Genomic DNA, 21,920 nt, shown 5'->3' on the forward strand with positions numbered 1-21,920 from the left:
GGTCTGATGCCCCAGCAACGGGTTGATGCCTGAGTGCCTGAATAACTATACCGGTGTGCTGTTATTGATGTCTTTTCTTGAGTGTTGATCTTATGCTTCTCTGTCTGCAATAATGATATACTCATGGTAGATTCTTTGCGACAGCTCCAACGTCTGGAATATGGCTTGTTATGGAAGACCCAGGGCTAAATACTATGCACTATCCCGCGAACTATACCGCTAGACTCAACAGACTATACGCTTGCTACCTGTACGACCCGTCAAATCTCCCCAATCACGCTCTTGAGAATCTCCGGCACGATAACACCCGCATCCCCCTGGAAGAACCAGTCCCCCTGTTCCAGCCCACTGCCAGGGAGATCATCGGGATCCATATTGATCACCGCGACACGAGCACCCCTGTCCCGCGCCTCATCCACATACCCGGCAGCAGGCCAGACGCGCGAACTCGTGCCGATAACCAGCATCAAATCGACCGGAGGCCCGGCTTCGATCCAGTTATCCACCGCCCTCAGCGTGTCAGCGGGTAAGCTCTCCCCAAACCAAACGACTCCCGGCCGGAGCAGACCGTTCCTGCATTTCGGGCACTGGGGGAGATCGGCCGGTGTTAACTCGGGGATGGGGTTGCGCTGATCGGAGATATCGACTTCGTGTCCTGCTCTGCTGTGGGAGAGCGCATTCTGCAGCGACTGGGACGCTTCTGCGCCGGTCTTGTCGATGGTGGAGGGGTCGGGGTGCGCGGTTTGGGATGGGATGGCCAGGGCCGGGACGATGGGGTCGGTGAAGTCGTTATCCCGGGAATAGTTGCAGTAGAAGGAGGTGCATTTGATATTGAAGAGCGAGCCATGGAGCAGGTGTAACTGTTCCGGTGGATGGTGCGCTCGCTGCGAGAGACCTGTAGAAAAACACCGACAACACCGAGTAAGTCAGCTTGCCACGGAACGGGGGAGACAAGAACAAATAGTCTGGTCAGCACCATCGACATTCTGGCTCAATGTGATAAAATCTTTATTCCGTCGCGAGAGCTCCGCGAGCGCGAAGTGTGCTCGGTTGGGTTCCGCCTTCAGCGCCATGTGTCGCCGATAGCTGTAGAACTGCCACACCAGACCCGGGTTGGCATTGAAAGCGCCCGGTGTCGCCAGGGAGGTGGCATCGTAGGAGCGCCAGAGGCCGCCGGCGCCTCGGAAGGTGGGCAGGCCAGACGACGCGGAGAGTCCAGCTCCGAGGAGGGCGAGGATGCGTTTGCAGCCTTTCAGATACTCGGAGAAGGACTGGAGATCGGCGGCGGGAATAGCTGCTGAATTCATCGTCGACAACACTCGGATGGGTGGTTGTTGAAACCAGGACGTGGTGAGGAAGTGAATGAGTTGCTTTGTTTGTTTGGTGGGGGATGACGTGGGGTCATCACGGCCACTGGTTTATCAGAAAATAGTCGACAGTCGTTAGAAAGAAATAACCCACATTACCAATCCGACAACAGAAAGAAGACAGAAGGCAAAAAGGAAGAGCCACAAAAGTGACTTGGACTATGTACTCTATATTCGTGTGGTAGGATCGCTCCCTACGCCGCTGCAGCGGCATTTATAACGTCCTTGTACCAAAGTTCCAGAGCCGAAACAACAGTCAGAATCTCCCAGGTCTCGCCCAATGTCCCGGTGAGTCCTGTGCCGAGGAACGCAAAGTGAAAAGCTTTGGTCATGCTCAGCGATCTATTATGGGCGAGGATCGCCACGATTTCCAGGCCATCGCTTGAAATCCCCGGGTGTCGTTCTTTTCGGCTCCCTTCGGCGTTGCTCTCCGGCCCCGACAGCCACACCAGTTTCCAGCCATAAGAGTGACCACTGGCAAGCTCCGAGATTTCATTGCCACGACTTTTGCGCCACTCGAAACGCTCTCGCCCGGCCCCTTTACCAGCTGCATTCGTTTCAAAAGTATATGTCGACCGGTGGTTCTCTATACTCATCTCTTCTACGATGGCATCTCCGTGTGAACCTCCGGGCCGGGGAGGAAGAGTAAGGATCATGGGTCTGACTCGACCCCATTTGTCGGTGTGAACCGTTGCCAGGATCGGGTCTTTATCACTTGGCCCGTCATGTAGAGTGATCGTCGGCTTGTTGTGGAACATATTGGCATGAGTGGACGCTGCGAAAAGTTTGTCCTCGGCGGTCGGGCCCAGGTGGAAAGTGCTGGTCAGTTTCCATTGGAGATAGCCGTTCATGGATGGCGGGAATTTGACAGTCGCACTTTGTATCGTCTTCGAGCCGCTGGCTGTCTGGTGATACGCGGGCAGTTCATCCTGCGCAGTCGGCCCGGGGCCGCCCTGGTCGTGCTCCGAATAGGGTGGTAAGGGATCCATGATGGCTTTGGGGGCAGGGTCCAATGCTGCCAGGTATATGACTCTGTGGCTGCTAGTAAGAGCAGCGACCATAGCCCTATTTCATGTCGAACCAGACATGAGGCTAAGGTGACCTAGGGCGGTACACTAATCCCATTTAGGTTGATTGTGCCGCCGGCCCCAAAATTAGTGCGAGAAAGCAAGAATCATGCTTAAACGATGCAGCCTTGCGAAAATGCCTTGAGGAACTTGGTTTTCTTTTTCAGCATGTAGAAGGAAAAGGTCCATTTGCCTCAACGAACTGTTCAATTAGTTGTGCTGCCTTTAGGAACATAGTGAAATCTTCCAATGTTCTATATTGCTACGGACGGTAATAAGATCAATTAGGCTTTTTTTTCTACATAAGAACGCCACCTACTTAGCAGGTATTAAATTCGCGAACTATCTCCACGCAGAGGTGCTGTATGCCTTACCCGAGTTAGCTAGCCACGATAGGTAATAGATACTTCTTTCATGAACTCTATTCATTTGGATTGTGGGGTCGAATGCCATTCTAAGTTCCTTGATTCGGCTATGGGGCTCAGCTCTCATTCAGGGCACAGCGGTATATACCACCTAATTGGGTGCAATGCACTGCCTGCCATACGTCACCTAAGCCTCTTGGCCGATTCGACATCTGAGGAACACTTTGTCCCCAAGTATAAGTAGCACTGATCATGCCGGAAGTCAGTGGAGATTGAGTATCCCTCAAATCTCACACTCCTCTTTGAGACCATGCGAGTCCTCAAAGCCGCTCTCGCACTTCTTTCGCTCTACTGCATCCCTGCAGTCCTAGGCAGCCTCCCGGGCCCGTCTTACCCTGCTCCTCGGGAAATCAGCTGCGAATCCAGCTCGGTTACCGCTAGCTGGAAAAATGTCAGGGCAACGTTGGACCAGACCCTCAAGGGTGGTGGAATGGGTAAATTGGCCTCATCTCTGCTAAAGAACACCACCTTCTCAATGGGTATGTTCTCGCTCTACGACCAGGGCGCCCATTCCATGCAGTACCACCACACAGCCTTAGCCACCCTCAATGGCACCGTAGGCGCGAAAAAGGTTGACGGCAGCACCATCTACCATGTTGCCAGTATCTCCAAGCTCATCACCACCTACGCGGGCATGATCGAGCTGCATGAGAATGACTGGAACATTCCTTTGTCAGATATTTTCTCGGGCTTCAAGGATTTGGTGGAAAAGACGGCCGAGAATTACGATGCCGTGCAGGATATACAGTGGGACAAGATCACACTCGGCGACATCGCGGCCCAGATTGGTGGCATCCCGCGCCTAGGCATACCGATCAGTTCGGACTTCGTGATAGCAGCTCTGTCGAACCCCTCCGTCCTAGATACCTGGGGCCTGCCGCCCCCTAACCTGGCCAAGGACGAGGCCCAGTATCCCTGTGCCAAGTACCTAGCATCTGGCTCATTTGCCAAGTGCAGTATCGAGGAATACGCCCAAGGTATCGCTTCCAACCCACCTAGGTACCCGCCTGCCACCAGTCCCCTCTATTCCGACAGCGGCTTCTTCCTCCTCGGCGGGGCGCTGTCTAACCTGACGGGGATGTCCTTGGATGAGTTGTACCGCAAAGCCATTTTCGAGCCCCTCGGTCTCAAGAGCACCTTATCCAACCCGCCCACCGAGCCTGCAGTCATCGCTCGCACTGTTGTCCCCAAAAATCTAGCTACTGATTTCTTCAATGTCCCCATTACCACTCCTTCTGGTGGCTTGTACTCGACCATCAATGACCTGTCCAAGATCGGCGTTAGCATTCTTAACTCAACACTCTTGCCTACCGATAAGACCAACCGTTGGATGAAACCGGTCTCCTTCACCGCAGATCTCCGCTATGCCGTCGGCCGTCCATGGGAAATCTATCGATATGTGCACCAAGACACGGGTGTGGTCACAGACATCTATACCAAGCTGGGTGATTCAGGAGACTATTGCGGCCTGCTCGTGCTTGTACCAGATTTTGAGATCGGCTTCACTATTCTCGGCGCCAGCTCCACAGGTGTTCACACGCAAGCAGTGCAACTTGTCGCCGACCTCCTCACAGACTCTATGATGCCCGCTCTCATGACCCAAGCCCGTCACGAAGCCGCTACCAACCTGGCGGGAACCTACAACCCCAAAGACAAAGGCCTGAACACCACTCTGTCCCTGTCCGTTCCCTCGTCATCCAAGTCGGCCCCGGGCCTTGTCATCACGGAGTGGATCAGCAACGGCACAGACATCAAGAACATCCTAGCCACAACTTTGATAGACCTTGTTCCCCATGTTCCGTTGCCACCGACGAACCCCGACATGGTCAGGCTTATTCCAACAATTCAGGATGTCGCAGCTTCGGGTCAGATTGCATTCCAAATGGATACAGTCAACCCTACCGGGCCCGTTAAAGGCCACCTGTTTTCCAAGATGTATGATGTGGGAGACTGGGCTAGCACAATCGACCAGCTCACTTACCAAGACATACCTATCAACGAGTTCGTGTTCCACCTTGATAAGAAGACAGGGAAGGCATTTTCTGTGACGCCGAGTGCGTACCACGTCGAGCTCGAGCGGAGGAAGTGAGAATTAGTTAATGCACTGGTCGGATTAGCGGGTCCGGTGGCCGTCAGAGAGCGGAGTTGGTCACTCAAGGGCTGATGAGATTGGTGCGAGGGAAGATGGGTGCGAGTGGCCACTCTGATCTTAATATATATTTTCTTTGGGTACATCTCCCGTACCTCTGTACGGTTTAATGAGTGTAAATTAGACCCACACAAGGTCTTTTGCGGCGGAAATCAAAGATTACCTTCGCGGTATCAAGTTACCATTATTTAGCTGCCTACACTTGCTTTCAAGTTGTGATTAATTGAGGGTTGCTAAGTGAAGGAGAGGCAAAGAGGGAAAAGGGAAGAACTAAAAAAGTCTTCTATGTACTCTCGAATATATATACCTGCGAAAACAAAAACTATCATCTTCGGTTAGTGCTGTTCCTCCGCGGGCAATTGCACTTTTACTGCACCCTCTGCAAGGGCTTGGTTCTGTGTGTTCTTGCTGGCGATGAAGGAGTTGATATATTCCGGCACCTCTTGCACCTCGTTCTCGGCGCTAGGGATCGGCTTTCCAAAGGTCTCCCAGACCGGAACCACGCCAGTCCAGACACGGCTGGTGACCTCGCGATTATCCTTATCCTTGCGCTCATCCGACACGCCTCCATCACGGATCTTGCCGCTCCCATCAACAATCTTGACCTTGAGGATGACGGTGGACGACATCTCCGCCTTGTCGGGCGGCACCCGCGAGTGGTCCCAGCGGTCCTCAAGCACGGAGTTAGTGACCAGCTTCATGGCCCAGAGCTTCTCCTGCTCGTCGGTGACGAGGGTGGCGTACCCGTGCAGCACGGCTGAGCGGTAGTTGTAGCTGTGTGAATTGGGCGTGAGGGATAGGATCAGTCCGTCGACTTTGCTGGTGGCCACGCAGATTGGCAATCCCTCGCCCTCGGAGTTGCGCGCCAGATTCATGATGCGCGAGCTGACGTAGCCGTGCAGATAGCACTCCAGCGGCTCTTCTATGGTGGCTGAGGGATAGTCGAATGATCCCATCTGCCCGATCATGGGCAGGATGGTCGGGAAGGGGTCCTCCGGCCCCGGGTTGAAGGAGACATGGAGCACCTGGGAGGAGTTGATGATGGAGTGGATAGCACCCAAGTCGTATGTAGCTAGCAGTACGGTCTTAGCGGGTGAAGTAGTTTGAGTCAAGCGGGCAACCTACCACGGTGGTTATAGCGGTTGACCGTGTTGGAGGACCGCTTCGGGTATGTTAGTGTTCGTCCCATGATTCCTGTTGCGCTGATGTTTTGATCGTGAATGACAATCAACAATCTGGAGACACGCTTATTTAAAGGACGGCCGGATCACGATAGGTCCGTCCGCCGCGCGCAGTTGCTTCCCTTTCCAGCAGGTCTAACCGAGTCGCGATGCTTCCTTCCCCGCGGTGGCACAGATGGAAGAATAAACCTCATGAGTCAGATCATGATTATTATTATAATCGTATTCCGCCTCTGATCATTCGCCCGAGAGAAGGAGTTGTTCAATCTACATCTTGGACTTGGGAATCGTGATTGGCCCTCACCGCCGAGCGGCCGATAACAACTTTCTCCGTCGACGATTAATGATTGTGGTTGTTGGACCAGCACAACCACCAACATGACGTGCAGATCGCTGCTGCGGTGCGCCCTTCGAGGTCGCTTACCTGCATCCTCTCGCCCGATATGCCGGAGTCTTGTTGCTCACCGAGCTCCTTTTCGGTCGTATGCGACATCGGTTCCGGCCGCGGACCTCAAGTTCGGCCAGCCATTGCACGAGACACACCCCCATATCCTGAATCCCGGAGAACGTACGTGCTCTTCGATTCCCCCAGCAACACTGCGCTCACTCGACTGACCCGCTTGACCAGTCACGCCCGGGATAACAGCCCTGGAATATGCCCAGCGCCGTTCCCGACTCGCAAATAAGCTACCCAAGGGCGCAGTTGCGGTGCTGGCCGCGTCAGAGGTCAAGTACCGTGCTTCGGGCATCTTTCACGAGTACCGACAAGAGTCCAATTTCTATTACCTGACAGGTAAGGGCTCGCGTGCGCAGGACGGACAAGGAAAAAATATTGATGTTCTGTTATCGACAGGATTCAACGAACCGAATGCTCTGGCGGTTATAGCGAACGACGGGTCCGGCAACAATCACATCTTTCACCTCTATGTGCGCGAGAAGAATCCCAAGGCGGAGCTCTGGGACGGAGCCCGGTCCGGCACTCAGGCGGCCGTGGACGTCTTCAATGCGGACGAAGTGAGAGATACCAAACCCAGATCACACGGCAATAACTGACCCGAAGACGGCAGACCGGAGATATTGAACAGATCAGTGAGATTCTTCCGAAGATCCTCAGCGAAGCTACCGAGGTTTTCTCCGACATCCCTACGTTTGACGGCTCGAGGTCGACTCTGCATCGCTTTCTGTACGGACCGACGGTTGCATCGGAGAAGCTGAAGAAATTCGTCGACCACCGTAAGGTCAAGCCGCTGAAGGGAATGCTGAATGAGATGAGGGCGTTCAAGAGCGAGAATGAAGTGGTACATATGCGTCGACTGGGGCAAGCGTCTGGCCGCGCCTTCACCGAGTCCATGCGGCATGATTTTGAGGGAGAAAAAGATCTGTGCTCGTTTCTGGAGTACCAGTTCAAAGTAAATGGCTGCGATACCAGCGCATTTGTCCCCGTCGTCGCTGGTGGCTCTAATGCCCTGAGTATTCATTACACGAGGAATGACGATCTCCTGCGGGATGGAGATTTGGTTCTGGTTGATGGTGGCGGCGAACTAGGTGGCTATATTTCCGATATCACCAGGACATGGCCCGTCAACGGGAAATTCACTGGGCCGCAACGGGATCTCTACAACGCTGTGCTCAATGTCCACCGGACTTGCCTCGCTCTATGTCGGGAAAGCTCGAAGCTTACTCTGGACAAGCTGCACGGAATTGCCGAGAATGGGCTCAAGGACCAACTACAGCAGCTTGGCTTTGACGTCTCAGGAACTGTATGCACCATACCCTCCCACAATTGTTTAGCTGCTAACTGCTGCCAGGCGATGACGACTCTTTTCCCGCATCACTTGGGACACTATATTGGTCTGGATGTCCATGACTGCCCTGGCTATTCCCGGGGGTATGAACTGAAGGCGGGCCAATGTATCACCATCGAACCGTTTGTCTCCCTCGTGCTGCTGCTGTAATACAGTAATTAACTGATCCATCGCAGCGGTATCTATGTCCCCGACGACGATCGGTGGCCTGCACACTTCCGCGGCATTGGCATTCGCATCGAGGATAGCGTGTGTGTTGGGGACGACCATCCGATTGTGTTGACTACGGAGGCAGTTAAAGAGGTATGTTTGGGAGACTGGGTTTGCGTGGCATATACTAACTCGAGCCAGGTCGATGACATCGAAGCCCTGCGGTCATAGATGATTTGTACAGTAATTACCCGATGCCCTGCATTGTACTATAAAGCAGCGTTTTTGTAATTGAGGTGAAATGGTCATGTAACGCCGGTGGCTGGGGAGTGTCCGGCGTGTAAAGTCATGATAAAGCCATTTTTTAAATATTTAACCAAACGAATCAATAATACAAATATCCAAACAATCAATCAAAAGCTCCACAACAGTCCGTCGCGGTGGCAAGAATGCACTCGCAGAGGTGATGTTCATGCTTCGCGCGTGGTTGTCCGGCGCACGAGCAAAACAAACTCGGGCTCCACCACACGACCTTCCGCCCTCTCTTCCTCTTCTTCCCTTCAACTCCACCACACCTCACCTTTTCCTCAGTACTGAGTCAATAATGCCCACCCTCTAACCTCGCCCCCCGAGCTCTGCTAGACGTGTGCCATTACATGTCGCGTGCTCGACCTCTACCCACCCCCCTCTTTGAATCTCAATCCACCACTCTCTCGACGCGTATTATTCCCCCCAACCAACCACTCACATGGCCGCTGTATTCATTCCTCCTTCGCCACAGCCCACCCTGAACATGTCAACTCGCCGACCGCTCGCCAATGTGCCGAATGCCACCAATTCTCCCCACAGGTCCGGCCTCGTGCCTGCCAAACGAGCTCGACCAACCCAAATCGAGATTCCCTATGGCCAGCCCCCGCCAAAGAAGCAGGTGACGGAGACGGATGGCCGGTCTCCTACGCGGGCCAAGTCCGTGTCCACAGCCTATCAGGGTGCGGAATCGAGGCAGCTCTTCGCCGCGCGGCGGTCCAACAACGCGACGCCTAGTGCCTTTGAGAAGAAGCTCGTTGCTGCTCGGGATAAGTATAGGCCGCCTCAAACGAAAGCTGCCAAGACGGAGAAGCCCTCGGCGGAGACGCTGGATACAATTCGTCAATGGCAGAGACACTACCGCAAGGCGTTTCCTCAGTTTGTCTTTTACTTTGATAGCATCCCCGAGGACGTTCGACGGAAATGTTCTCGCCAGGTTACTGCCCTCGGAGCTGTGAGTCTTGCCCTTTCATCTTCTTATTGCCCTTGGTGGCCCTTTGTGTGGATTCGATGGCATTGTTTTTGAATTGTACTAACAACATTCCAGCAAGAGGAGAAGTTCTTCTCGCGTCTAGTCACCCATGTCATCACATCGCGTCCCATCCCCCCCGAGGTGGTCAATACAAGCCCGACCGAGTTGGAGGCAGAGCTGGCGAATGGAGATGGCCACATGCAAACGGTCAACCCATCACTGTTGGAAAAGCATGGTGACTTGCATTTGCATGCATCCCTGAAAAATGACACACGCCGTGAGCAGGGAAACATGGATATCCTTCAGAGAGCCCGACAGATGGGCATGAAGATCTGGGCGCTGGAAAAATTGCAGCGTATGATTGCCACGATCAATGACAGTGAGATCGGCGGCCAGCATGATAGTGCCGCTCGCAGTAAGGCTGCTGGTGGGAGTACCGCGCATGGAAAGGGGGACAATGACCTCTCTCGAGTCCTGCGCCAAGAACTGTTGAATGGACCTTCGGACCGTGATCCCTTGGCATCGATGGAGATGATCATGTTCAAGGGCTCATTCATCTACATTCACGATATGAACGAGAAAACTAAGCCAGTTATGGTCAAGGAGTATCCGCGGGTTCCCAGACGGCAGGATGGAATTTGGCCGCAGTTCAGAAGTGCGCCTCTGGGTAAATGCCCTTTCATTGACGAGCCTCCAAGCAGGAAGGACTACGACAGTCACCGAATCCGTGAACACAAGGAGAAGAAAGCCGCCATGCGCAAAACCCAGGAATCTCGAGGCACCACGGAAACCAAAGCGGCGTCTCTCGAGCGAGCAGCAGGCTCAAAGGCCAACGATATGGCCAAGCCTGACACCAGCGGAAGCCAGGAACTCCGCATTTCGCCTCCAATTCAGGCAGAGATGCCGGCAAAGCTCTCGCTAGACGGCCACGAGCGAAAGAGCTCTGAAAGCTTCATACCACCCCACTTCCCCCGGACCGGTCCCTTCTACACTGGTCGTGAACCTGCCGCATCTGGTGTACAACCGTCCAACATCACGTCGGCCATTCGCTCTCAGATGATCTCCTCGACTGCTGCAGGACCTGGGGCCAAGGCGGGCTTAAGTAAGGAAGTTCACGGCCTGCAGCGAAAGGTTCTTGAAAAAGGTGCCGGTGGTCCTCCAACGGGTTCGATGGCAGCTCCTCAGCGCCATGTTGATGGATCCGCAACGCAGCATGCTTCCAAAGGCAAGAGCATCCAACAGGGCAAGAACGGCTACACCAATGAGAAAGAAGCAACTAGGACGGATGGCAATGGGGCGAAACGGCCACGGGAAGAGCGCAAGAACAGCCAACAAACCCAGCAGAAGAAGCCTGAGCGGAAGAGAGACCCGAAACCCGGATATTGCGAGAACTGCAGGGACAAATTTGATGACTTCGAAGAGGTACGTCCACTGTCATGATTTCCGATGTCCCTATACTAATCTATCTCAGCACACCCTCACGAGGAAGCACCGCCGGTTTGCGGCCAACTCGAGCAACTGGGCCGAGCTGGATGCATTGCTCTTTGATATCCAACGGCCTCTGAAGGAGGAATACCAATTCGATGGTTAGCTGCACGCTGTCGTCGAACCGACGGAGTTGCAATGCCATCGAATTTGCTTGCATAATAGCGACAACCTGGGTATTATCCAGCCATTCATCTGCCGCATTTACTTTTGGAATTCCCTTTGTCGTGCCCTTTCTTGGAAAACATTCGGAGTTGTTCAGTCACACCACCCTCGGCTTCGACGTCCATGCATCTTGTGGAGTTTTTATTTTCCTTTCCTGCATCAACACTTTGCGATTCCCCATACGGAAGGCCTTTGTTTCGTTTAACCACCGACTCTCAGCCGAGATCGTTCGTTCGTTACCCGACTCCATCTCACATCTCTCTGCGTTGTTCTTTTTGGTATTCGACTTCGCATCAGCACAAAACCATTCGGCAGAAAACCCCTTCCATACTGGCAGTCATCGTCAGCTGGGAGGCCTTTTGGATTAATTACCAGCATATTTTTTTCTCGTATCTTCTTCGGGGGTTGAATCTACCGGATCTGCCTGTTGTTCTGCTCATCAACCATGGGAACGAACCAGACAATGATCCGAGATCCATTGCAGTATGTCAACGGCTATAATTGACAACCAACCATTCATTTTCGCACTCGTGTGTTCACCCGATGCATTTTCAGCACTGGTCGAGCGTGATTGATTCGAGATTGGAAGCATTGCTTGCATTGCATCGCATTCGCGCGCCTGTCTCGGTTTCTTCCTTCATACAAATTCCCCCTTCCATTGCGGTCCTACGGGACACCAATATTTGTCAAATTTGTTCTGGTGGTCTTTCTCTTTTCACGTTGCACGGTCGGTGTCTGTTCGGGCATCCTTATGTCTGCCCGGAGCAAGTGGCTTTCTTCTTTCTTCTTCCTTCTCGTGACATTACATACCTAGGACGAGTACGCATTTATTCGGTCCGGTGGCGATCTGTCTTGTATACGGTGGTATTAATTGACATTTGTTCTATTGTGTGTGTGGCGTCTTGTGTGCTGTAGAATCAGATCAACATAGCCAACTGTATGTGCTGTGCTTCATGGCTGCTGTGGACTTTTTGTAATGTAGAAGCTGGTTTCTCCAACCACCAGATCCAGACCGTCCTCGGTCTCAAATCCCCTTCGCCACAGTATCTTCAATATGGAACCCGGCATATTCTTGTAAACAATCATTCTATAAGCAGGGATATCAAAATATGCATACGCAAAAATACATCAAACAAGTCAACATTCACCCACCACATACCATCGGCATATCAGTCCGAAGATATAAGCTTCAGATCTCTCGTAGTCATCGTAAAGCTGTGCTTCTCCCCCGACACATGCAAAGATATTTCCCACACCAGCGAATTCTTATGCCTGATGCAATACGTGACAAAATCCGGGTATAGTACGGGACATCTTGAGTGGCCTGTTAACGAAAGATTTTTACTGCCAGACTTCAACCCGCTCCGATGGAGTGTGAGCTGGAACATATTCCCCAGATTGATCGGTTTATCGGCCTTGCCGTCTGCGGTGTATATTTCCAAGGGCGATTCTAGTGTCTCTAGCGCCTTCCCAAGGCCTAGATCATGGGATGATTTTTGCGTGTCACTGTGTAGATCCGTGTTTGAGAAATTGCCGGGACAGCAGATATACGTCCAGCTAGAGAGGGACATTTTGACCGAGGTGATCTCGATCCTCTGTGAGACGTCTCTGATCTCTTCACTAGTTTTTTCGGGTACTGGCTCAATCTCGAAGATAATGGGGATTGGTTCTGGATTGCCAAACTGAATGACTTTCGGGTAGGTGATGATAAACTTGAAGCAAAATTCGGGAACCTTGGACGACCCGAAGGACTTTTGCATCTTTTGCTTGAATGATAGACCCCTATGTCTCATTCCCGGAACGAGTCGCTGGCTCTGAATTAGTCGTTGTGTTGACGTCTCCGTCAGCTGCCCGATCAGGTCGACGCCGCTCTCCAGCGGGTGTCGAAGAGTAATTGGCCAGGTTGCCGTGACGGTCTTTAGTTCGCTGCCATACCAATATCTGAGCTGAGCGCTGAGATAGTACTCGATAAAGGAATTCGACTCACGGCCGTAGCGGTTTTGGCTCGATGAGAACGTCCCGGGCAAGACATGACGAACTGGGTGATCTTTGTCCAGCGGAAGGAAACTGATTTCCTTGGTAAGACCCCTGTTGCGATTATCAACGGGCTCAGTGGGTATTTTGACACAGAAGGGCCAGCTAAGTGGCCCGGCAACGACGCCCCCGGGCTGAACGCCTTTCGGGAGATGCAGCGGTCCCTTGAAGAGGAGATCTTGTTCCAAGCCCAGATAGGAATATGCGCCGGTGTAGTGACGGGCACTGCCCTGGTTACCCTTATCGATAATCTGCGTCACCGCGCGGCCGATTAGACCTACTTTGACGATGGCTTCTGGCGATACGATCCCTTCCTTGCGCACTAGGTTGCCGATGATGGTGTCGCCAGGGGAATATGACCAGTTTGGGGGTTCGGCTACGTCGAATTTGAGTGCATCGTTGTCTGTTCTTATGGTGCGGGTTTTTTCGCGGATGAATAGGGGTAATTTCCCCCCGCCGTTGAACATGGTTGTACAGAGTAGGGATCTGAGTGCTGGTGTCAAGTCAAGCAAGGCTTGTTATATATGTATGGGTTTGGGGCCAAATGATCTGCACGGTGAGGTCAGTGGGAAGCCTCAACCGCCACGTGAGGCTACACATAGTGCGCCAATAGCAAACTAGTAGATGTATATGCTTTTTTTGTCTATGAATGGATACACATATCAATATCGAATAGCCCTATCGTAGTAATTTCGACTCCTCACACGTACGATCATCTGCTGCGTGGCGGACCTGCATACTAGTGTGGGTTTCTCCACATCTGGTGAACCGAGGCACGGCTCCACGGCTTTTGATATGGCAGACCTCCACCTCACCCCTACGAATACTTAACCTCCTATCCTCATCCCCCACCATCATATTGATCCTCTCCATCTACGATAATAATGGCCACCCCATCGCGCGCCCTGCAGGCATCCGCCCTGAGCTTTGCCCTCCTCTCTATCGGACACACGGTAACTAGACCCGCCACCTCCACATTCACAGATGCCCTCCATATCCACCCGCGCTATTCCATCTACTAACAAATCCTCCAATCCTCTAGATCAGTGGCAAAGAATGGCAATCCGACCCACGCTTCAAGTCCCTCGCGCGCACCAAGGCCTGGTCCTGCGCCAAAGTCGGCTGGTACCAGGGGAGCGCTTTTTTGTTCATGACCGGTATCATTCACTACCAATGGTCCCATAACCCGCAGGCCCTCCAGGACCCGCTGAACAGGGCCATTGCTGGTGTTGTGAATGCGCTGCTGTGGGCTAGCTCTACTTGGTACTTCAAAAATGGGGTTATGGACAATGCCTGGGCTGTTGGGTTGTCTGCTGCATTGCAGGCTTATAGTGTTGTGAGCAATGCTTTTTAAGCTAGGGAGGGCAGGGGAATATGGTTAGAGTTGTCCTGGGTTTCTTTCGTTTGGTATAGGGTAGTGCCTATACAAGTTTAACCATGTAGTGAATGGACTAAGGGAGACTCATGTATATGCGTGTTCGTTGGTATCTGTCCTACCCTTTGAGAAATATTTCGTCGTCTGTTTAGAACAGAGATAATTAAGAGCTACCAGTCGTCCCTCGCTTCTTCCTCCGCTGATCAGTCCACCCAATAAACAATCCCACATCCGCAACGACCGCGCGCGGAACACCCCCTAACGTCCAGTTCCTCTGAACCCACTGCGGGATCGACCCACCAGCGTCGGAGGTTGTCGCCATAGTCCACTGTACATGGCCGGAACTCGTAGTCTCCGGACTAGAGCTGTCCTGGGTCGAAGAGCGGCGCGACATGACGCGTTCTACGCTGGCGTAGTTGGCAAATATTGTTCTTCGCGGCACGGTGGAGTGGATTTTTTGGTGTAGCTCTGTCGGTGTAGAGGATGCGTCCGGGTGTAATGGTATCTGGATGGTGACGAAGCCTGGTGGGCTCTGCTGCTGTTGCTGCTCCTGCTCGGTGTCTAGCTTGTTGCTGGTTCTTGCGGATATTGTTAGAGAGAGAACGAGCGCGGCGCGATCAGCGCGCCTGGGTGGAAGGTGTGTGTGATCAGATTGACTAGTTGGATGACAGTGTTAGCAGACAAAGAAAGCACCATACAGAGAGAAGAGCTTCGACTTACCCTCCACTTCGAAATCCGTGTACATGACGCCCTCGACCTCCAACTCCGTCTCCAGCTCTGGGCCCTCCCATTGTAACAACCTCTCCACACCCGTCACGCTGGGCGTATACTCCATCTCATGCTTGGCATGATCTTGCCGCAATCCATCCTCGAACTCCTCCCAAGACGCCGTGCCAGACGCAGCTGAGTCAACGTGTTGGCTCTCGCGACAGACCCAAAACTCTCCCTTCCCTGGCCCGTTTCGAGCTTGATTAGAGTCTGAACCTGCGGGCTTTCTCCATCCGCGCAGTAGCTTTACTTTTGCGTGCGATGGCGGCGAGGAACGGGGTTTCGAGTCTGCGGTTAGGGTGGAGGGGATGGTTGTGTCGAGAAGCGAGATGGCTTCGCGGAGGGCGGTGGTGATGAACTGGGATAGTTCTGGACGGGATGGGTTGGGGGGAAGAGATGGGTGAGCCGGGAGGGAGGTGAAGAGGTGTGGACTGAGTTGGATGAGAGGCATTGCGAGTGGTTGTTGGGATGAATGAGAATCAGAGTTGACGTAGTTAGGTCCGGGGGGATCGACAAGGGGGCATTGATGTTTAGTTTATCAGCTTATCGTGGAACAAGCTATCGTGAACTACCCCCAGGGCTGTTGCTTTCTATTATACAACCTATGGTCTATAAGCAGCGCACCCCCGGTCCCACACTGCCAGTCTCGAAGATCTCGACCAGTCCCGCGCCCAGGGCTTCTTCCAGCACCCAGCGAAACTGCATCCCGTACAACTCTTTCCACTTCTTCGTCTTGCCCGGCAAGACCCCCGCAAATTCTCCTCGCGCTCTCTTCGCCATGTGGAAACTTTTCTCAGTCTCCACGGCGCCATCCCACCGGTCTTTCAACAGACTCAGTGGTGCTTCCGCTGAGCTGGACCGCTGTAGGAGTGTCAGCAGGTGTGCGCGACCCGCCCCTAGCAGGCGGAGATAGGTGCCAGTGTTGGGAAGAGACAAGAACAGGGTTGCGGCGCGAGCCTGGGCGTCGGATTGTACGGGTTTGCCTGTGACAGGGATTGACTCGCTTCGGCTGGGGGATGGACTCGACGTGGTTTTGGGCAAATTGGGTAGAGATGCGATGCTCAACGAGCCTTGTGTGAATGACGACGAGGACACCAGGAACCCGGCGCGTATCAGCGCCCTATACTCGTCTGGCGTAAAGACGCTCTGCGAGATGGCGGAGCTAGTGCCGATGCGATTGAGGATATCAACGAATTTCTCTGTGCATTGTCAGATCCGATGCCTACCGAGGACAACCAAACATACTCACCCTTGACTGAGGCACCCAACGCAGAGTTCCCCTGTACCAGCTCCTCCCAGTCCTCGGCCAGAACCAAGCAATCGCCTAGTCCCGCAGCGTCACCACCACGGCCAGGAACAATCAAGCGCCGGACCCGACCCGACTGAACCAACTCCACAATCTCCCGTTCGACCTGAGTCGGCGCATCGAGGAGGGTATGCACGTGGGCCACCGAGGCAAGGGGTGGCAGCGAGCGGCGCAGGTTGAGGACTTCGGCGATACGGGTGCTGTTCATGCCTGCTCGGGTGGGCAGCTCGTCGAACATGCCTGTCCGGATATACTGGATGGCTTGCACCACATTTTGGACCGGTGCTGTCTTGGAGATAAATTGTGAGCTGCCTTGGTCCGGCAGGGGTTCATCGACTCCCCAGTCAGCAGGCTTCACACCGGCCCCGCTGGAGGTGGGCTTGCGGCGGGCATGGGCAGCAAAGGGCGAGGAGCGGGCGCGAGCAGTAGAGGAACGTTTCTTAATACCAGAGACAGGAGCAGAAGTGAGACGCAGGGTCATGGCCTGGTGGTGATGAAATGGGGATGAGTGTAGGAGGAAAGTCGCATCGGATGCGGATAAACACGGGCGGGGGGCGGAAATTACCGTCACGGCCATTTATGATGATGGTCAGCATAACTAGCAAGGTTAGTTAACTAAACTTAGTTACGTGGTTATTATTCTTGTCTCCTGATTTCTTTCTGGTCTGGACTCACTGTAGCCGTCATCACTCCACTCGCTCTACTTTCCCATCATTGTTTGTTCAGGTAATTGTTCTAGCATCTTCCCTGCTTCCTCGATTGGCACATGACGTAGTTGTGAGAAAATGGCAGCGCTGAGCACCTCGAGTGAGTAAGCACCATTTATTCGCTCCCATTCCCCTCCGTTCTGTCCATCCGAGTTTGCGCTTCCCTTTCACGGCTGGGGCTATATTCGCCATGACCGTCTTCATCGCGTCGCTGTAAGTTGCATCCAGATCTTCCAATTGACCTGCCGAGGGTTGTTGATTGACCCCACGGAACTACACAACAGGTTCTTGCCATACACTGTCAATTTCCATGTCGCCAACTCGCGCAATCATCGCCCGTCGATAACCCCATCGGTGGCTGCTACAGCTCCTCCTACGGCCGCCAGACCCCCCGCCCAATCCGCCACTTCTCATCCCGCTGCAGGCGCCAGTTTGTTTGAGAAGAGCGATCCACCAGCACCGCCAGGTCTTACCCCCGGTGCAACCACTGATCATGAGCGCATCTTCACAGCTAGCCTTCACCAGGCCGAGAAGGAGAGCTCGGGATATCCATTTCCCGCAGTGAAAAACGAGGGAACCCCACTGCTCACCGAAAGCGAGGGCCATTCGCCGGCATGGGGTGCGACAACGTCACTTACCCAGCCAAAGCCACAGACAATCGTGTCTCCATCTCCCTCCATCTTGAAGCACCAGGACCCAATCGCTCCGGTGAAAGAGCCTGTGTCGCTCAGAGCGCCCGGGGCTGAGCTTGCACCACACCTAGCCTTGAAAAATTCCGCCCACCATAGTCGCAAAGAATCATTCTCCAAAGTAGACTGGACTGTGGAAACTGCGGAGCAAGGCAACGGTGGTCTGCGCAATGCGGTCCGCTCGGCAACGGACAATGGATATATAAACGATATGATGTGGGTGGGCACGTTGGGAATGCCGACAGACGCACTGTCACCGTACACGAAGACTTCCATTGCAGAGAAGCTGCAGGATCAGTATGGATCTGTGACGGTGTTTGTCAATGACGGTGATTTTGATGGTCACTACACCCATTTCTGCAAGACCATCCTCTGGCCGGTCTTCCACTACCAGATTCCTGACAACCCAAAGAGCAAGGCGTACGAGGATCATTCGTGGATCTACTATGTCAAGCTCAACCAGGCATTTGCAGATCGCATTGCCAGACAGTGGAAGCGAGGCGACTCCATCTGGGTGCAGGACTATCATCTCTTGTTAGTCCCCGCCATGCTCCGGAAGATGCTGCCCGATGCCCAGATCGGCTTCTTCTTGCATATCGCCTTCCCGTCATCCGAAGTCTTCAAGTGTCTGGCTCCACGCAAAGAACTCCTGGAGGGCATGCTGGGAGCCAACCTACTCGGGTTCCAGACTGACGAGTACTGCCGCCACTTCCTACAAACATGCAGTCGCATCCTGTGTGTGGAAGCTACCAACGAAGGCATTCAGATGGAGGACCGATTCATCAATGTGGGCACGTTTCCAATTGGCATCGATCCAACTTCCTGGGACAAGCGCCGCCAGGCTGCAGACGTGGAGCGCTGGGTCACGACAATCTCCAAACGATACCAAGGGAAGAGACTGATTGTCTCTCGTGACAAGATCGACTCGGTTCGGGGTATCCGCCAGAAGCTTCTGAGCTACGAATTGTTTCTCAACACCTACCCGGAATGGGCAGATCAAGTCGTTCTCATCCAGGTCGCAACCAGCACCACAGAACAGCCTGAGCTGGAAGCGACCGTCTCCGACATTGCCATGCGGATTAATTCCACTCATTCCACTCTCGCCCATCAACCGTTGGTTTTCCTCAAGCAAGATCTAGCCTTTCCGCAGTATCTCGCGCTCATCACCGTGGCGGACGCCCTCATGATTACCAGTCTCCGCGAGGGAATGAATTTAACCAGTCATGAGTTTGTTTACTGCCAGGATGGCCGCTACGGCGATAAAGCATACGGATCCTTGATCCTCAGTGAGTTCACGGGAAGCGCCTCGGTCTTTGGAAATGCTGCGCTTCTGGTCAACCCATGGGACTACCGACAGTGCTCAGCGGCTATCCACACCGCGCTGACCCGGGACCAGAAGAAACGCAAAGAGGTGTGGGACAAGCTGCATAGTGCCGTCCTGCAGAACTCGACCGGCAACTGGGTCAAGTCGTTCAGTGAGACCCTGGCTCGGGTGTGGAACGAACAGTCATCGCGGGAGATCATGGCCGTCCCTCGGCTGTCCCTTCCCCGGCTTGAGGAGCGGTACCGGCGTTCAAGACGTCGACTTATGATCGTCGACTACGAAGACACGCTCGCGTCGTGGGGGTCACCGCGCAGCATCATTCTCACCACGCCTCAGCGGGCGATCATCACCCTGACCGAGTTGACCGACGACCCTGCGAATGTTGTTTATGTGATGAGCGCACGCATGCCGGAGGAGATGGAACGCCTCTTCCGCGTGGTCCCCAACCTGGGACTCATCGCTGAGAACGGGTGTTTCGTGCGCGAGCCCAATGCCGACAAATGGACCGATCTCGCAGACAAGGCGCACATGATGGCTTGGAAGGACAGCGTTTCACACATTCTTTCCTACTTCCAGGAACGGTCCGAGGGCAGCTGGATTGAAGAGCGGCACTGCTCACTGGTGTTCCATCATGGATCCGTGCTGGACCGGACTGTCGCGGCGCGACTTGCCGCCGAGTGCGCGGGCAATATCAACGACGCTTGCGCCAGTCAGGGCGTACACGCCATCCCCGTGGGAGGGGCTCTGGTCGTCGAGTCCGTCCACACTAGCAAGGCCTCTGCGGCTGAACTGGTGTGGCGCCGCTGTCTCGAAGAGGACGGCGGAGATACCACCAAGCCAGACTTTCTGCTCGTAATAGGTGATAGCCGTGAAGACGAGCCTGTCTTCCGCTGGGCCAATAAGCTCGAGACGGCCAAGGCAGTTGACTATGCCATGACGGTGACTCTGGGGTCGCGAAATACGGATGCAAAGGCGACGCTGACGCAGGGAGTGACTGGTAGGTGTTCAGAGTGATTTACCGTTGGTCAGGAATGCTAATTGTAACTCCAGGTGTTCTGTCTTGCCTGCAACAACTGGCCAATCCAGAGGTGGTTACGGCCACGTTACCTGTGCGGTAATCGCTGCAGACAGTGGGATCGGTGCGAGTACGTGAAGACGATGATGCTAGAAACGAGATCGGGAGTTCTTGGGTATTGGGCTTTTGCGATGATTTGATTTCGGTTTTCTTCCACTGGTGTTTATTGAGGATAGGTTATACACGGACATACAGCAGAGTATATAGGTAGTTTGTAGTCTTCTCTCATACAAAAATTTCGGTTTCACGGTGATACTCTCTCCGATAAGATAAGAATGAATTCCGGGGATTCTCAACAACAGAATGACTGCCGAGGTTCACCGAGCATGCACCGAGGTGATCGTGATCATACGCGGAGAAGTTGAGAGCTTCAAATCATAATAATTCTCTTCTCTCACCACTTCACTTTTCGCTCTCTACCCTCTACCCACCATGTCGCCCTCTCTCAACTCCGTCTTCGAGGACGCCATCCGCGTTACTCCCCAAGGCTCCAACAAGTACGGAGCCTACCTGCACCCTGAGTGGTGCATCGGAACTGGTACCAACCACTACACGCTCTCCCCAATTCAGTCCACCAAACTAACAAACACCCACTAGTCCCCCATGGTGGCTACACAACAGCGGTTCTATACCGCCTTGCAACAACGCATTTCGCTCACGCCCATCCTAAACAATACTCCAGCCCCGCCAAGCCAATCTCGCTACAACTCTCCTTCCTCCGCCGCACCGCCTCCGGGGCCGCAATCTGCGAAGTCGAAGACGTCAAGCTGGGCCTGCGCACCAGCACCATCCACGTGAAACTGCTCCAGGAATCCGAGAAGCACAGGGGCACCTACGAAGTCAAAGTCGCGGGCTACATCACGGTCAGCCCGCCGGACGCGGAGGTGGGGATCAGCGCTGAAACGGGCTGGATTCCACACCCATCTGCGCCGCCTGGATCGGGGCCCAATGGGAAAATCGACTTCGCGGCCCTGTCGAAACGCGGCTCCGACGGCGCCTGGAAACTCCTCGAACCACCCTTCCCGGAATTCCGTCGCGCAGCCGCCCAGCTGGAGCTATATGGCCCTGGCAAAGGAGAAGCGCAGCAGCGGCGCACGGGGTCGATGGCTATAGACCAGTGGGCGCGCTTCCGGCCCGGCGGGGACACCAATGCGCGCTGGACCGATGCGGCGGTCGTGTATCTGCTCGACATGTTCCCCATGGCGCTGGACGGGTTCGATACCGTCTCTGCGACGGCAGCGGCTAAGGCGCAGGGCGCGGAAGTGTCTGGGAACATTGCGAAGTTCTGGTATCCGACTGTCACGCTCAATATCGATATGAAGAAGCATCTCCCTGCTGAGGGGGTTGAGTGGCTGTATAGCCGTATTGTGACGAAGGTGGTGCGCGATGGACGCACGGATCTGGATGTTACAGTGCTGGATCCAAATGGTGAGGTTATTGCGTTGAGTACACAGGTTGGACTGGTTGTTAGTGCCAGTCGGAATTTGGGGAGTAGGAAGGTGCAGCAGAAGCTGTAGTATGGGGTTGTTTACACTTGTATAGAGGATTGTTCGGAATAGAAACAAACCG

The 21,920-nt window shown here is 53.9% G+C and overlaps 11 protein-coding genes across 11 annotated transcripts; 6 read left to right on the plus strand and 5 right to left on the minus strand.

Annotated features, from left to right (window-relative positions):
* Positions 1-260: 260 nt before the first annotated feature.
* N7474_003032 (SIR2 family NAD-dependent protein deacylase) lies at positions 261-2,356 on the minus strand (the record flags this gene model as incomplete). The annotated part of the gene is made up of 3 exons (XM_057194447.1): positions 261-895; positions 959-1,413; positions 1,566-2,356. The coding sequence occupies 3 exons, from the start codon at positions 2,354-2,356 to the stop codon at positions 261-263; spliced, it is 1,881 nt and encodes a 626-aa protein (XP_057055802.1).
* A 753-nt stretch (positions 2,357-3,109) lies between these two features.
* On the plus strand, positions 3,110-4,948 carry N7474_003033 (serine hydrolase domain-containing protein; the record flags this gene model as incomplete). The annotated part of the gene is made up of 1 exon (XM_057194448.1): positions 3,110-4,948. The coding sequence occupies one exon, from the start codon at positions 3,110-3,112 to the stop codon at positions 4,946-4,948; it is 1,839 nt and encodes a 612-aa protein (XP_057055803.1).
* A 395-nt stretch (positions 4,949-5,343) lies between these two features.
* Positions 5,344-6,197, minus strand: N7474_003034 (pyridoxamine 5'-phosphate oxidase family protein; the record flags this gene model as incomplete). The annotated part of the gene is made up of 2 exons (XM_057194449.1): positions 5,344-6,093; positions 6,156-6,197. 2 exons carry the CDS (start codon positions 6,195-6,197, stop codon positions 5,344-5,346), a joined length of 792 nt encoding a protein of 263 aa, XP_057055804.1.
* Positions 6,198-6,567: 370 nt separating this feature from the next.
* N7474_003035 (aminopeptidase P family protein) lies at positions 6,568-8,375 on the plus strand (the record flags this gene model as incomplete). Its single annotated transcript, XM_057194450.1, has 5 exons — positions 6,568-6,757; positions 6,818-7,203; positions 7,257-8,116; positions 8,171-8,297; positions 8,346-8,375. The coding sequence occupies 5 exons, from the start codon at positions 6,568-6,570 to the stop codon at positions 8,373-8,375; spliced, it is 1,593 nt and encodes a 530-aa protein (XP_057055805.1).
* A 517-nt stretch (positions 8,376-8,892) lies between these two features.
* On the plus strand, positions 8,893-11,014 carry N7474_003036 (protein serine/threonine kinase activating protein nimO; the record flags this gene model as incomplete). The annotated part of the gene is made up of 3 exons (XM_057194451.1): positions 8,893-9,405; positions 9,499-10,845; positions 10,895-11,014. 3 exons carry the CDS (start codon positions 8,893-8,895, stop codon positions 11,012-11,014), a joined length of 1,980 nt encoding a protein of 659 aa, XP_057055806.1.
* A 1,228-nt stretch (positions 11,015-12,242) lies between these two features.
* N7474_003037 (uncharacterized protein) lies at positions 12,243-13,574 on the minus strand (the record flags this gene model as incomplete). The annotated part of the gene is made up of 1 exon (XM_057194452.1): positions 12,243-13,574. The coding sequence occupies one exon, from the start codon at positions 13,572-13,574 to the stop codon at positions 12,243-12,245; it is 1,332 nt and encodes a 443-aa protein (XP_057055807.1).
* A 417-nt stretch (positions 13,575-13,991) lies between these two features.
* On the plus strand, positions 13,992-14,461 carry N7474_003038 (uncharacterized protein; the record flags this gene model as incomplete). Its single annotated transcript, XM_057194453.1, has 2 exons — positions 13,992-14,060; positions 14,150-14,461. The coding sequence occupies 2 exons, from the start codon at positions 13,992-13,994 to the stop codon at positions 14,459-14,461; spliced, it is 381 nt and encodes a 126-aa protein (XP_057055808.1).
* Positions 14,462-14,645: 184 nt separating this feature from the next.
* Positions 14,646-15,701, minus strand: N7474_003039 (SRPBCC family protein; the record flags this gene model as incomplete). Its single annotated transcript, XM_057194454.1, has 2 exons — positions 14,646-15,138; positions 15,181-15,701. The coding sequence occupies 2 exons, from the start codon at positions 15,699-15,701 to the stop codon at positions 14,646-14,648; spliced, it is 1,014 nt and encodes a 337-aa protein (XP_057055809.1).
* A 158-nt stretch (positions 15,702-15,859) lies between these two features.
* On the minus strand, positions 15,860-17,037 carry N7474_003040 (Stk19 family serine/threonine-protein kinase; the record flags this gene model as incomplete). Its single annotated transcript, XM_057194455.1, has 2 exons — positions 15,860-16,449; positions 16,500-17,037. 2 exons carry the CDS (start codon positions 17,035-17,037, stop codon positions 15,860-15,862), a joined length of 1,128 nt encoding a protein of 375 aa, XP_057055810.1.
* Positions 17,038-17,453: 416 nt separating this feature from the next.
* On the plus strand, positions 17,454-20,394 carry N7474_003041 (putative alpha,alpha-trehalose phosphate synthase subunit TPS3; the record flags this gene model as incomplete). The annotated part of the gene is made up of 3 exons (XM_057194456.1): positions 17,454-17,476; positions 17,548-20,273; positions 20,327-20,394. 3 exons carry the CDS (start codon positions 17,454-17,456, stop codon positions 20,392-20,394), a joined length of 2,817 nt encoding a protein of 938 aa, XP_057055811.1.
* Positions 20,395-20,783: 389 nt separating this feature from the next.
* N7474_003042 (thioesterase family protein) lies at positions 20,784-21,868 on the plus strand (the record flags this gene model as incomplete). Its single annotated transcript, XM_057194457.1, has 2 exons — positions 20,784-20,889; positions 20,949-21,868. The coding sequence occupies 2 exons, from the start codon at positions 20,784-20,786 to the stop codon at positions 21,866-21,868; spliced, it is 1,026 nt and encodes a 341-aa protein (XP_057055812.1).
* Between the last annotated feature and the right edge of the window lie 52 nt (positions 21,869-21,920).

Source organism: Penicillium riverlandense, assembly GCF_028828495.1.
Source record: "Penicillium riverlandense strain IBT 135883 chromosome Unknown utg000002l_segment0_segment0, whole genome shotgun sequence".
Classification (NCBI taxonomy): Eukaryota; Fungi; Ascomycota; class Eurotiomycetes; order Eurotiales; family Aspergillaceae; genus Penicillium; species Penicillium riverlandense.